Here is a 12,360-nt window from a genome sequence, read left to right on the forward strand (position 1 = left end):
AACACATCATCTGCTAGTGAGCAGAGGCACTGTGGGCTGCACAGCCAGGCTGCCACGAGAGGGAGGAAATGCTGGGTTTTTAACAAGGCACAGCAGAAGCCTTGTGGGGCTCCCCTGTGGGTGTAGCTGAGCTGAAAGCTCGTGCACAGACCTTGCATCTCAGAGAGTGGCAATTTCCAAATGCCTGCTGTGTGTGCAGCCTGTGCCACGAGCTAAAGGAACACAGGAGGTTTCTGGGTTTGCTGCTGGGATGCCAGGCAGGTCCAGTGCCAAGCTTTAGCTGCCGGATCCAGCACAGCGGAATGTGGATTTCGACTCGGCTGTATTATCTGAAGGAGGTAACTGCTCCAAGGAGCCTCTAGACAAACTAAAGAAAAGCTATAGATCTTATTTCAGCTTCCACTTCTCAGCTCTGCTCAGTCAGCATGGGAAAAAGTTCTGTGGGTCTTGTATTTAAAATGTTGTTTAAACAGGGATGCTAATATACCATCTCCTTAATTTTGTGTGGTGCTTGCATTACTCCTTCAATTTTCAAGTACTGATCTCTGAATGATGATTTAATTATGAGTCTTTTTTTATAGCTAAACAATTTCAAAGGCAAATGAGTCTTACTGTCAAACTATAAAGAATATTTTGTATGAAACTGAGAAGATAATTTGATATAGCAAATTTTCAGAAAATTCTTGTAGCAACAAAGAACTGCATTTTTGTATACATACACAGAGAGGCGATTTGGTAATGTATAGATGAAAGTAATTTATTTTCAACCACTGGAAGACCACTTAGTTCCTGCTGAAAAAATCTTCCTGAAAATTGCTGTTGAATTCAGGAAAAAATTGTAATTTCTTTTTGTAAAATCTACAGTGTGTATCAGTTTTTATAGCCTCAGAACAGTTTTATTGTGTGAAAAAGGTTTGCTACATTTTCATTAAGCAGTTTGAACTGACACGTTATATGATCCTCAACATGTATATGAGGCCAGAGCAGATAATAAGCTATAAAATCTTAATTTTTCCTTTAGAGTCCTTTTGTCAGGATCTGACAGAGCTCTAGAGATTCAGGCTGCAGATCTGTCCTATGTTTTGGGCTTGAAGAATTTGCAACCAAAACATGCCTACAGAAACTAATTTTCCTTTGTGGTACTAACTTGTCAGAATTCTTCTGCTTGGGCAGTTTTTTGACCTTGTCTTTTTAACATTTCACATGCTGAGCTGCCACAAACAAATGTAACATTTTCTAGATTAGAGATACAAAGACTTTTTTCCCTGTGGTAACAGAGTCTGCATTTGTGGTGAAAGGGTAAGTCTGTATTTGTGCTTTGACATTTGAGGGAAATCTCTATGGTTGCCACAGAGCAGAAAAGAAACAGCTTCTGATTGCTCTCTAAACTTAATGGTTTTGTAGAAGTGCTGTGCCACTGAAGTTTTTGGATCTCACAATGCATGTATATTTCTGATGCATATTTATGAAAGAAAAACATCTAAGACTCTACTGCTATCAGAGGAAGGATTTTGAGGATGGTTTTGTTTCTAGCAATCACTGTTCCTTTCATCCCATCTGATGTTCTGTGTGGTTTAAGTTCACTTCTCAACTTTCTCAGAAAACAGTTTCTGTGCTCATTTCAGGGTGACATTTCCCACAGAAAGAGAACAAGCAAGTTAACATAATGAGAAAACTGATCTTCTTCTGCTGTTTTGGAAGCTGGTTTTGGGAGCTGTGAGTCCAAGGTGTAGCAGGCTCAGCTGCAGCTCTGACTGAGCAGTTGGTTCCCTTCAGCTCTGAGCTGGTGGCAGCAGCAGAGTTTAAGGAGAGGTCATATGTGCAAGAGCACAAATAGCCAGAGACCCTAAAATCTTTGGGACAATGTAGCAGCTTCAGAGTTTCCAATGCTACCTTCCCTTCCGTTTACTATTATTTCTTTGTTTTTTTTCTTTCCTCCTCCAGAATTCACAGCAGCCTTACCAGGAGGGGCATTCAGCTCTGCCTGCACTGTTAAGCCTACAGTCTCTGCAGGCTGGAAATTTTGCTGCTTCATTGTCATCAGTGAACAACTGTGGTATCCCTGTGCTCTAGCACTTTTTCCACTGGAAAATAGAAAAGAAGAGAAATATGGCAAAGTTATTGTGGCTGCTGATGTTCTTTTCTGATATTGTGCCATTCAGCTGTGAGAAATCAATGAGAGAAAGAGCTATTGAGCTGATGCAAGATGCACGTTTGATTGATGGGTATATAAAATACATTCAATGAAATCCTCTTTGTGAGTCTGACAAGTGAGGAAGAAACGCTGAAGTGTCAGATTAGCAGAGACATGGGCTGTTATGAGCACACAGCACTGAGCTGCCATTGCAGTGATCCACTGGGAAGGAATTTTGGTTCAGAGGGTCCTTAATGTAGGATTGTGTTACCCTAAGCACCATTTTGATTTTCTGGCCAGGTGTCATGGTTTAACCCTAGCTGGCAACTGAGCCCCACACAACCCTTGCTCACTTGTCCCTCTGGTGGGATGACGGAGAGGATCAGAAAAGTGAGAAAACTTGTGAGTTGAGACACAGACAGCTTAATAAGGAAAGCAAAAGCTATGCACAAACAGAGCAAGACAAGGAATTCATTCTTCCCATGACTAAGGCATTCAGCCATCCCCAGGAAGCAAGGCTCCATCACACATAACATTTTCTTAGAAAGATAAACATCAGGATTCTGAATGTCCCCTGCCTTCCTTCTTCTCCCAAACTTTAGATGCTGAGCATATGGTCAGGAATATCCTTTGGCCAGCTGGGGTCAGCTGTCTCAGCTGTGTCCATTCCCAATTTATTGTACACCCCCAACCTGATCACTGGTGGGATTGGGGGAGAAGCAGAAAAGGCAGAAAATAAGAGAGACTTTTAGGCATCTATTGCTGGAAGGATTATTGGCAATTAATGGTCTAAGGGACTCCAAACGGTGGAAGAAATTACACTTGGGTTAGAAAGGGAACAATTTATTTCTATTACAAGCCCTGTTTGTTTTCCATTCTAGCCACAATGACTTTGTACTGCAGCTGAGAATACTTTACCAAAATAAAATCAGTGGAGTCAACTTAAGAGAACTCAACAGGACCCACACAAACCTTGCAAAACTTCAGGCTGGTTATGTGGGAGCTCAGGTATGTTCTGCTGTGGTGGTGGGGCTCAGAACATATTTCTACATTTGCTTCCCTCCTAGCCCTGATTTTGGTTCTTTATGTTGAAAAAGAAAACAATAATAGAACTGAAAAGCCACAGACATTCTTTCATGACAGTTGTGTTTCAAAAGTTTGGGTTTTATAATTCAGGTACTCTTAGTCAAAAGAGCAGCCTTTGTTTTGTGATATATAAATTAAAGGAAGCTTATACTTGCTTTCCTGCATGTACTGTGGAGTAGCTGAGTGTACCAGGAGGCTTTAATCTGGACTGGGTGCTTTTTTGTCTGGAGTGGGTGCTCTTGCCTTGCATCTTAACCCTTTCTTTGGGGAAAAAGCTGCAGTGGCAACTCCCTTGTAAACTGCAGGAAGTTATTTTGGTCTGTGCTCCTGAACTATGAGCAAACAGAATTTTCTAAGTCAAAACACAAGTTACCTGGTTCACTTGTCAATGTCTCTTTCAGTTTTGGTCAGTGTATGTTCTTTGCAGCGCTCAGAACAAGGATGCTGTGCGCCTGACCTTAGAGCAAATCGATGTTGTTAAGAGGATGTGTAACAGCTATGAAGAGCTGGAACTTGTGATGACTTCCCAAGGTGAAGCTCCTTCTTGTAAAGGAATTTTTTAAAATGTGATCGCAGGAGGTGTGCTCAGAGAGATGCAAGCAGACAAGTTGTCCTGTTTTAAAGAGTAACTTCAACATTTCCTCTGAACCACAGCCATTGACTGTGCACAGCCCTGGTCCATTACAGTCATGAGAAAATTTGCCATATAAGCATGTACTCTGTAAGCTCCAGTTCTATGAAAATGTCTTTATTATTGCCTGCAATTTACACAGACATTTGCTGTTTGGTACTGCTGGCTTCTTATCTGTCATGGAATTTGGAAATATCTCCCTCTGTGTTTTCCAGGTATCTCTGACAGTAGAAGGATTGCATGTTTGATTGGAATAGAGGGTGGCCACTCCATTGACAGCAGCATGGCAGCACTGAGGATGTACTATGACTTGGGGGTTCGTTACATGACTCTAACACACACCTGCAACACTCCTTGGTAACTATTGTGCATATTTTTGTGTGACTGTCTAATGCAAAGGAGTGGCAGCTGCATGATGGGAGAACTATGGATTCAGACATAAACTTATGCTGTGAAAGACTTTGAACAAATTCAAGGTGATAGGTTTTGGGGATAAATGGTTTTCTCTGTATATGGTGGGACAATACATCCATTATGTAGTGCTTGTTATGATCATAACTCAGGCATTTGACAATCTGCTTGTCTTAAATTCCTTCACAAAAATCAACATTAGTGGACCTGAAAGCAGTTATGAACATAAAAAGCACTGCCTGAACAAGATTTCTATTACGTAGCTCATTATCCCCATATTTGTGGGGCTATGTGACATTGCAGTAATTTTTCTTTTTTGTAGTGCAAGAGTTTTCAGCTGCTGATACTGTATTCTCCAGAATAATAAAATGTTTCTTCTCCCTCACTCCCCTTTTTAAGGTCTGAATCATCATCTAAAGGAGTACACAACTTTTATCCTAGTGTTATTGGTCTGACTGCATTTGGCCAAGTAAGGATCTCTTTCAAATGCTAATCTGGGCAATCTGTCATGCAACTAACAACTTCTGGCCTTATCTTCTCAAAAGCAAACTGACATTAAAAATTAATTACTGAAAGTTCTTGATAGTTAGGAGATGACCAGGATTTAGTCAAACCAAATTCCTTGTGATTTTTCTTAGGGTAAAAGAAGTGTTAGATTTAATTACAATTGTTGAAATACAGATTAGATGTATGAATTCATATGTGCAAGCAGTAAAATGTGAATAACACTTTCAATGACTTATTTTAGATTGACTAAGTTTTCTAAGTTTTGAGCATGTGGTGGCATGCTGGGTAATTTTGAGTGAATAAATCACTAATTAATTAATAGGTACATAGCAACCAATACAGGCACAGCATGTTTGTGACTAGCTGACAGATGCAGAATTAATCTATCTGTTTCCATACACCAGCCAAACAGCTTCCTTTCAGGAAACTTAATACTGACACTGTTGTTTGTGCATCTGTTTTAGGAAGTGGTAAAGGAGATGAATCGCCTGGGTATGCTGATAGATTTATCTCACACCTCATACTCCACTGTAAAAGCTGCACTCAACATCTCAAAAGCACCAGTAATTTTCAGCCACTCGGCAGCATTTTCTGTTTGTAATCACTCAAGAAATGTTCCTGATGATATCCTCCAGCAACTGGTGAGTGATATAGTTCTTGGGTTTGTTTTTGGAGGAAGGAATTTGTTGGTTTTACTTCTTGGGGGTTTTGTTTTTTGTTTTAATGGCAATGTTTGCATGGGCTGCAGAAAACGTGCATTCAAATCATGATGTTTACTTTCCACCTCCTCATTCCTGAATTTGATTTAGAAGCAGATCCTTGAGCAGCAGCTTACAATTGCTTCTGAGGAATTTTCTTTGGGTTGTGTTTAGCCTTTGACTACAAAAATGAAGTGTTTGCAAATACTTTGAAATTCTGGTTGAGTTTGTTTGATGTAGTCACTGCACTTCCACTGATTCAGTCTACATGAAAGTAAAATGAACCCAGGGGAAAGGACAGGGAGGCAAAGCCTTGTGTTGCCATCTGAACTTTGACTTAGTGTTGCTGTTCTCACTGGTGGATGGGTGTAGAAGATTCTACATAAGATGCCCACGAAGTTTGCAGGGCACGAGTGTTCACTCATCACCTGTCTCTTCATATCTTTCAGAAAATGAACAAGGGAATTATCATGGTGAATTTCAATGCAGATGTACTGGCCTGTGGCAGAAAAGTTGTTAATATTTCTACCCTTGCAGGTTTGATGTTTATGTACTGTAGTTTTTGTGGGTTCTACAAATTTGTATGAATTCTGTGAATATCCTGGGGCATGCATCGTTTTCAAGGCTGTGTAAATGACACTGCTTGTTTATTCCATCCACACCTTAGCCCAGCTCTAGGTACCTTCTGAGCTAATACTCATTAAACAATAACAAGAGGTACAAGATGTGTGTGTAGCTGGAGGACACAATGCTCACAAACAGAGCCAACAACCATTAATCCCAAAGTAGTTGTTACTTTCTGGAAAACACCATAAGCCTATGTAATTAAGAGTGGGAAACATAGGTGTGTAATGGATAATGAAAATTCTATTGGTATAATTGGGCTGCTTGTTAGGAATGAATGCACTGTGATGATCATGTCTCTTTCCTCATTTGCATTTCATCAGTGCAGCTGTAATTTTGAAGGTTGCTGCCTGATGGGGTGTCTTTGGACTTTTTTAAAAAGGATTTGATCAAGATCCACGATTAAGGAGAGCTGTTACCCAGTGCCAATATATGTGAGCTGTAATATTTCTTTTTTGTTTTTGCTAGGTGCTTAGATGTTGTTTTCTTGATATTTTCTTTCAGATCATTTTGACCATATAAAGGAAATTGCAGGCTCAGAATCAATAGGAATTGGTGCTGACTACGATGGAGTGGAACGGTGAGTAATGTTGTACAAACATTGACATCTGCTCCTTAAATTATGTGGGTTTTGGTTCATTTAAGGGAGAGAAAGAAGGCAGACTAAGAAAAACTGGTATCAGATTATCTTGTAAAGAACACTAACCCAAGTTTTATGAAAGAGGGGCACAATAATTCCTTTTCAGAACTGTATGAAGCAGTGCTACAGATGGATCCTCATGCCCTCTGAACTCTGAAGCCATGTGTTCTAGGTGGTGATTTGGGCACACAAAAGGAGTGATAGAGGTTGTTTTTCTCCAAAAGCCACAATGAATGACAGAAAAGCTGCCTCAACCCTATATGATAAATGGTTCAGTCTAGAGAGGAGCTGCAGAACTCTTTCCTCCACTCTCCTTGGGAAAAGCCCAAAGAGTTTGGGTGCTGTGGAACCACTCCTGCTTTTGAGAAGTGTTTGAGACAAGCAGAGCCTGGTGAGCAGCCTACCACGAAAGCTGTCCTCACTCCTGGAAAGCTGCAGTTACAGCACAGGAAACAAACGCACATTGGGTGGCATTTGCTGCTATAACCTTAAACCTTTTTTTTTCTTTTTATCTTTCTGTTAAATCATTATCTCCTTTTTCTTTTTTCTTTTTCTCCTGGAGTCAGGCCTGCTTGGGAATGAAAGTCAGAGTCAGGCCCCCATTTGTAAAGTACAAACACAAACCCATTGTGTCAGCTCCCATGATATCATAGCTTTGAAATGGTTATGTTCAAAATAAAAACACAGTTTGCAAGAAAACTGTGATTCATTTTATCATGAATTTTCTCGAAGACCATCAGTTAAATTGGTGGTGGAGTTGTTAAGGTCCTAATTCCTGCTAGTACTGCCACAGATTTTTTGAGATATGCTTATCAGCATACCTTCATGGAACAGAAGAGTAACAAAAAAATTAGTCATCTCAAAACAACATCAACGTCTCATGGAAATACAATTTAAAACAGCTGTTTAATGCAGGTTTTGCAGCTTTTTATTTCTAAATTCTTTTTATTCTGACAAGAATAAGCACAAGGCATAGATCAGTTTTGCTTTTTTGTAATTTCTTCAGTAGAGGGCTCTGCCTTCCACTGCCTAAACAATTGGCTTAATTCAAACTAATATTCAAACTAATATTATTATTCTAATTTGGGTATTTTTTTGTAAATAGTTTGTAAACAACAGAGTCCACAAAATTGCCTGCAACTCCATCATGTGTTTGCAGGCTTCCTTCTGTTCTCAGTTACACAAGTGGATTGCCCCAACTTCATCTGTGATGCAGCTGTTTCCTCTTACTCTGAAGTCCTGATGGAACTATGTGTATGGTGTGGATTACCATACACATGAATTTCTGGTTATTTTTTCCCCTTTTGTCCTTATATCCTCCTATGTTCTTATTTTGCCTCTATAGAAGTGAATCTTCATTCCAGTTGTGTTCTGTTTATTGGGTCCTATTTGAAGAAAAACACTTTTGTTGTCTCCTAGTCCTGTTTCTGTTTGTCAGCTGAATTCTTAGAGGAAGAATTGGGTCCAAAGTCAGCTCACTTCAAAAGTCAATATGTGCAAAAGACTAATTAAAACCCTTTTTCTCCAATTTGCCAGTGATGTGTGTTGAATGTTCTTGTGTGACTCTTGCCAACAGCTTTCCCGAGGGATTGGAAGATGTCTCTAAATACCCTTCTTTGATAGAGGAACTTCTTAGAAGAGGATGGACTGAAGCTGAATTGAAAGGAGTCTTAAGGGAGAACTTTCTCCGTGTCTTCAGGGAAGTAGAAAATGTAAGACTAAAATCCATATTGAATCTTGATTCTTACCAAGAGGGAAAGATGAACTGTTGGTGTTTTGTTGTTTATTTTTTGGGTGGGTTTTTTCTTTGTTTTTTTCCCAATTGTATGTGTTTTGTTTTGGAGAGGTTTTTTTTTTCAATGAGAGAGGGAATGTAAGCACCTAATTCAGTAAATCCAAATGCTGAGAAAGAAACCAAGATGGCAAGAGAGCGTTAGCAGCATAAAGGAAAACGAGAGAGAGCAGACAAAGCTCTTTGGAAGTTTTTCTCTCTGCAGTAATCTGATAAGCACACATCAGTGACTTCTAAATGGAATCACTTCATGGTTTGGAGAAGCTGCGGATGTCCCAGCATCACAGTCTGGCTGTGTTCGCTGGGGCAGCAAGGAATGTTGACTCCTGCAAATCAATTTAATTCTTGTCATGGGATTGGGCTGCTGTTCAAAAGGCTTCGCCATGGCCATGTCACTAACAAGCCATAAACATAACAACTAGATCCCAATGAGCTTTAAGTATAAACGGTAGAAGTGAATCCAGAAGGATGAGGGAGGAGAGGAGGGAAGGAGACTGGATAAGAGTAGGGCCCCCTCAATGGTAACTTTTACAAATGCTTCTGCTGAAACTTCCAGACTGCTTGCCTCCTACTGTTTTTATTGACAGGGATAGGTAAGTAGATATTACACACAAAGCCTTATAGACAACAGATATTTCACAGTCACCTTTCTTCCACTCATCTTTTTGGGCATGTTGGATGAACTGAAATTAGTGAAATTTATACTATTCCAGTTAACCTGCCAAAATATCTCCATAATGCTGACCTCACTGTGTGGCAGACTGATAATATGAAGAGCCTCAAATTGACCATTCCTAACCAATCTGTGGGATTTAGTAATGTTTTTTCCCTTCTAAATTAGAGATGTTGAAGTTCTGTCTTGAGAGTGAGAAGCTCTTGAGAGCTCCTTTCAGGGAAGAAAGTTCATGAGTTTGTTTTCTCCATATGTGGAGAGAGCCAAGACAAAGAGCAGCCAGACCTGTGACTCTTGCCTGTAATGTGCTGAATTCTGGGAAGTGCTTCATAGGAATGCAAACAACAGAATAATGATATTGATTTCCTCACACTCAGATGTGGTTTTGCAATACAGCTTGAGTTGGGTAAATAGCATTGAATTTGCTAGCTGCATAAAGGTTTTTGCTGTTGTGCCAGTGTGGCTTTCAGGGACAACTTTTGAATTTTTGTAGGTGCGGAACGATTTTGCAGTAATGGGCGTAGGTGAGAGTGAAATTCTGCAAGAAGCAAAACATTCCTGTCGCCTAGACCTACGTAAGCCTCAGCCTCAGCCATCCAGGTCCTTTGGATTTCCTTCTGTGGCACAACCTTTCAGTCTGACACTTGGATCATGTTTAATGCTGTATTATGTATCATAAGATTATGGAGTCTAGAGGGATTTTTGGAATGCTCTGCAATGCAGCTACTTATCTTTCTGTGATTCGTTAACGGAAGACTATAATACATTTTAAACATAATTTCTATAAATTCATCTGCATATTTGAAAAGTCATGTAAATTATAAATGATGTAGCAAAAGTGTTTAGAATTTGAAGTGATAAATTCTGTATCACCTCCTGGCTGGACCAGGACCAACATTGTTAATGGAAAATATTCACATTTAAAGAATAAATTCTGTAATACTCGATGCATGGTTTTGGTACCCATATTGTGGAATAAAGAATGGAGTCCAGGACCAGCAGTTTCACACAGGGACTAGAGATTATGATTAAGACATCTGTGCCAAGTAGTTTTCAAATATTGCTTCTTGCCAAGTAGTTTTCAAATATTGCTTCTTGTTAAATCATACAACTTCCATCAATATTTGATGGCTTACCCAGAGAAGACCATCCCCTGCCATATGGAGAAAAATGCTTTTTTGGTTTGCTTGGGGTTTTGTTTTCTTTTTTAAGATGACAAGATGAGTGACAAGCCTATTCTAGCTTGAACTGCATGCCTACAAGTAGCTCTAGAGACCCATCCTGCAGTACTAAACTCCTGTTTTTGAACCCTGACCAGGACAGTGGGCAACTGGACAATTACTGAAGGGTAGAGGCAGATCTCTTACATTCAGGTGCAGGCAATGCTGTAGATACTTTTCTATAATTTGAGGAGAACTGTTTGCAGCATTTTCATGATGATGGGAACAAGAACAAGTCAGGACAAAGCAGGAATTCTGGCTAGCAAGAGGATTGTGGAAATCTTTTTGACATTTAAACAATTATCCTTATCAATAACATGTTTTATTATTTCATTTCTATTCCAGCTGGCTAAAATCAGACCGTGGTCAGTGGATTCATAGACATGAAATTAGACAGGGATCTTTTTATTTTAAATCTGCTGGTTTGGCCTTTGGAATACGTTTTGAAATACACAAGGTATGTGGGGATAGAAGCTCCTTTTGCAGAGAAGAGCATATATTGGAATAGGCCTGCTTTTCGTAGGCTCAAAACTGACATTTTAGTCAAATATACTGAGATTTATTATGAAATTATAAGATGGCAGCACCACATCTTTGTAGGGTCAGTTCCAGCTTGCTGGTAAATGCTTTCCCATGATACTTGCTGTTAATGGTGATTTTATGATACCAGTTTTTATTTACTAATATGACATCTACAGAATTTAGACTTAGTGTAGAATAAAAGCCCTGTAATTGATCTAAGGAAAGCATTTGTAAACACACAAAGTATTCAACAACAAGAGAAGGCTGAGCATGAACAGGATGAAACACAGCACATTAGTTTTTTTCTAGAGGAATTTGAGACTGTTCCTACCATCCATTTCTGTACTCTCTGTACAGGTAGGGTTTCTGGAAGGACCTTGTTCTTTTATAGCATCAAAATTAAGCTTCATTAATTTTTTTATAAGACAGTTTCTTTGATAAATATATTTTAATTATACTTCTGTACGTCACCAAATTCTTTACAAGTCATGGGAAACAATCTAGTTGCACAGAAGCCAACTTTAAAAGAATAGTTTCTCAATAAATACTGATCCTGGATATGCATGTAGAAAGAGGAATTACTAATTCAGAAGTCTGGCCTCCCTGATATTGCTTGACTGTAATGAGAACTGGTTTTACTGGTAAAATCATTAATTCAATAGGGCAAACATTTAATTCCCATCAGCACTTCTAATAGATTCATTTGAAAACTTCCATACATGGTCTCTTTTCTCAGAACTAGGGCTCTGATATTTGCTTCATTACACAAAATATGTTTCTTCATTCCTTCCAGCTGTTTTCTTTATACTGTGTTGTCACTTTACTGCCTGCTAATTTTTACTTTCTTTACCTTCCCATACTACAGTATGGACTAAATATATATATTCCTTTTCTTAAAGATACATAAAATACTTTTCTATGACTCATCTATAATGTATTGCACTTGTTTGTTGACTGTGCAACGAGTAATTTGTAACCTTGTGGCAAAACAGGGACATGAAATTTCAATAAAATATTGTTTAAAATTGTGTAAGGATACTGGTGTAATCTCACAAAACAGTGTAGATGTTCAGAGGCCCATGGGACCCTGAAAGAACCTCACACCCCTGTGGCAGAAAGAAGGCCAGAGTAACATGAGGACTCTGGGTCAATGGCAAAGGGAAGGGTTACCCTTCAAGCCCCTGCTTGAAATTCAAGTAGGTTTAATCCTCGATGAAGGCAGTCAGCCTCATCTAAATTCAGATCCTGCTAAACCCATCCCAGCAAGTGCCCATGGGAAGGGATGAGTCACTGTGAGTCCATGAGGACAGTGGTACCTGCAGCAAATCCCTGCTCCAGCTGTCAAGGCACGGAGAACAAGGCAAAAGGGGAACCAGGTGGGGCTCCTGCATCAGGGTTAGGATAACCTCTGCCTCACAGCAC

At 39.5% G+C, this 12,360-nt stretch overlaps 1 protein-coding gene across 1 annotated transcript; it reads left to right on the top strand.

Annotated features, from left to right (window-relative positions):
• Positions 1-302: 302 nt before the first annotated feature.
• On the top strand, positions 303-9,875 carry LOC115908066 (dipeptidase 2-like). The gene is made up of 11 exons (XM_030956361.1): positions 303-338; positions 2,074-2,225; positions 3,016-3,142; positions 3,622-3,751; positions 4,067-4,208; positions 4,662-4,731; positions 5,234-5,410; positions 5,917-6,004; positions 6,596-6,671; positions 8,308-8,443; positions 9,690-9,875. Exons 1-11 carry the CDS (start codon positions 303-305, stop codon positions 9,873-9,875), a joined length of 1,320 nt encoding a protein of 439 aa, XP_030812221.1.
• The last annotated feature ends 2,485 nt before the right edge of the window (positions 9,876-12,360 follow it).

The sequence above is a fragment of the Camarhynchus parvulus genome, chromosome 11 (assembly GCF_901933205.1).
Source record: "Camarhynchus parvulus chromosome 11, STF_HiC, whole genome shotgun sequence".
NCBI lineage: Eukaryota > Metazoa > Chordata > Aves > Passeriformes > Thraupidae > Camarhynchus > Camarhynchus parvulus.

Excerpts from the sequence above, each read along its gene's own strand:
- LOC115908066 (XM_030956361.1), top strand. The coding sequence starts at position 303 with ATGTGGATTTCGACTCGGCTGTATTATCTGAAGGAG. Across the intron at positions 2,226-3,015 it reads GATGCACGTTTGATTGATGG|CCACAATGACTTTGTACTGC; the intron begins GTATATAAAATA and ends TTTCCATTCTAG. Across the intron at positions 4,209-4,661 it reads CACACCTGCAACACTCCTTG|GTCTGAATCATCATCTAAAG; the intron begins GTAACTATTGTG and ends CCCCTTTTTAAG.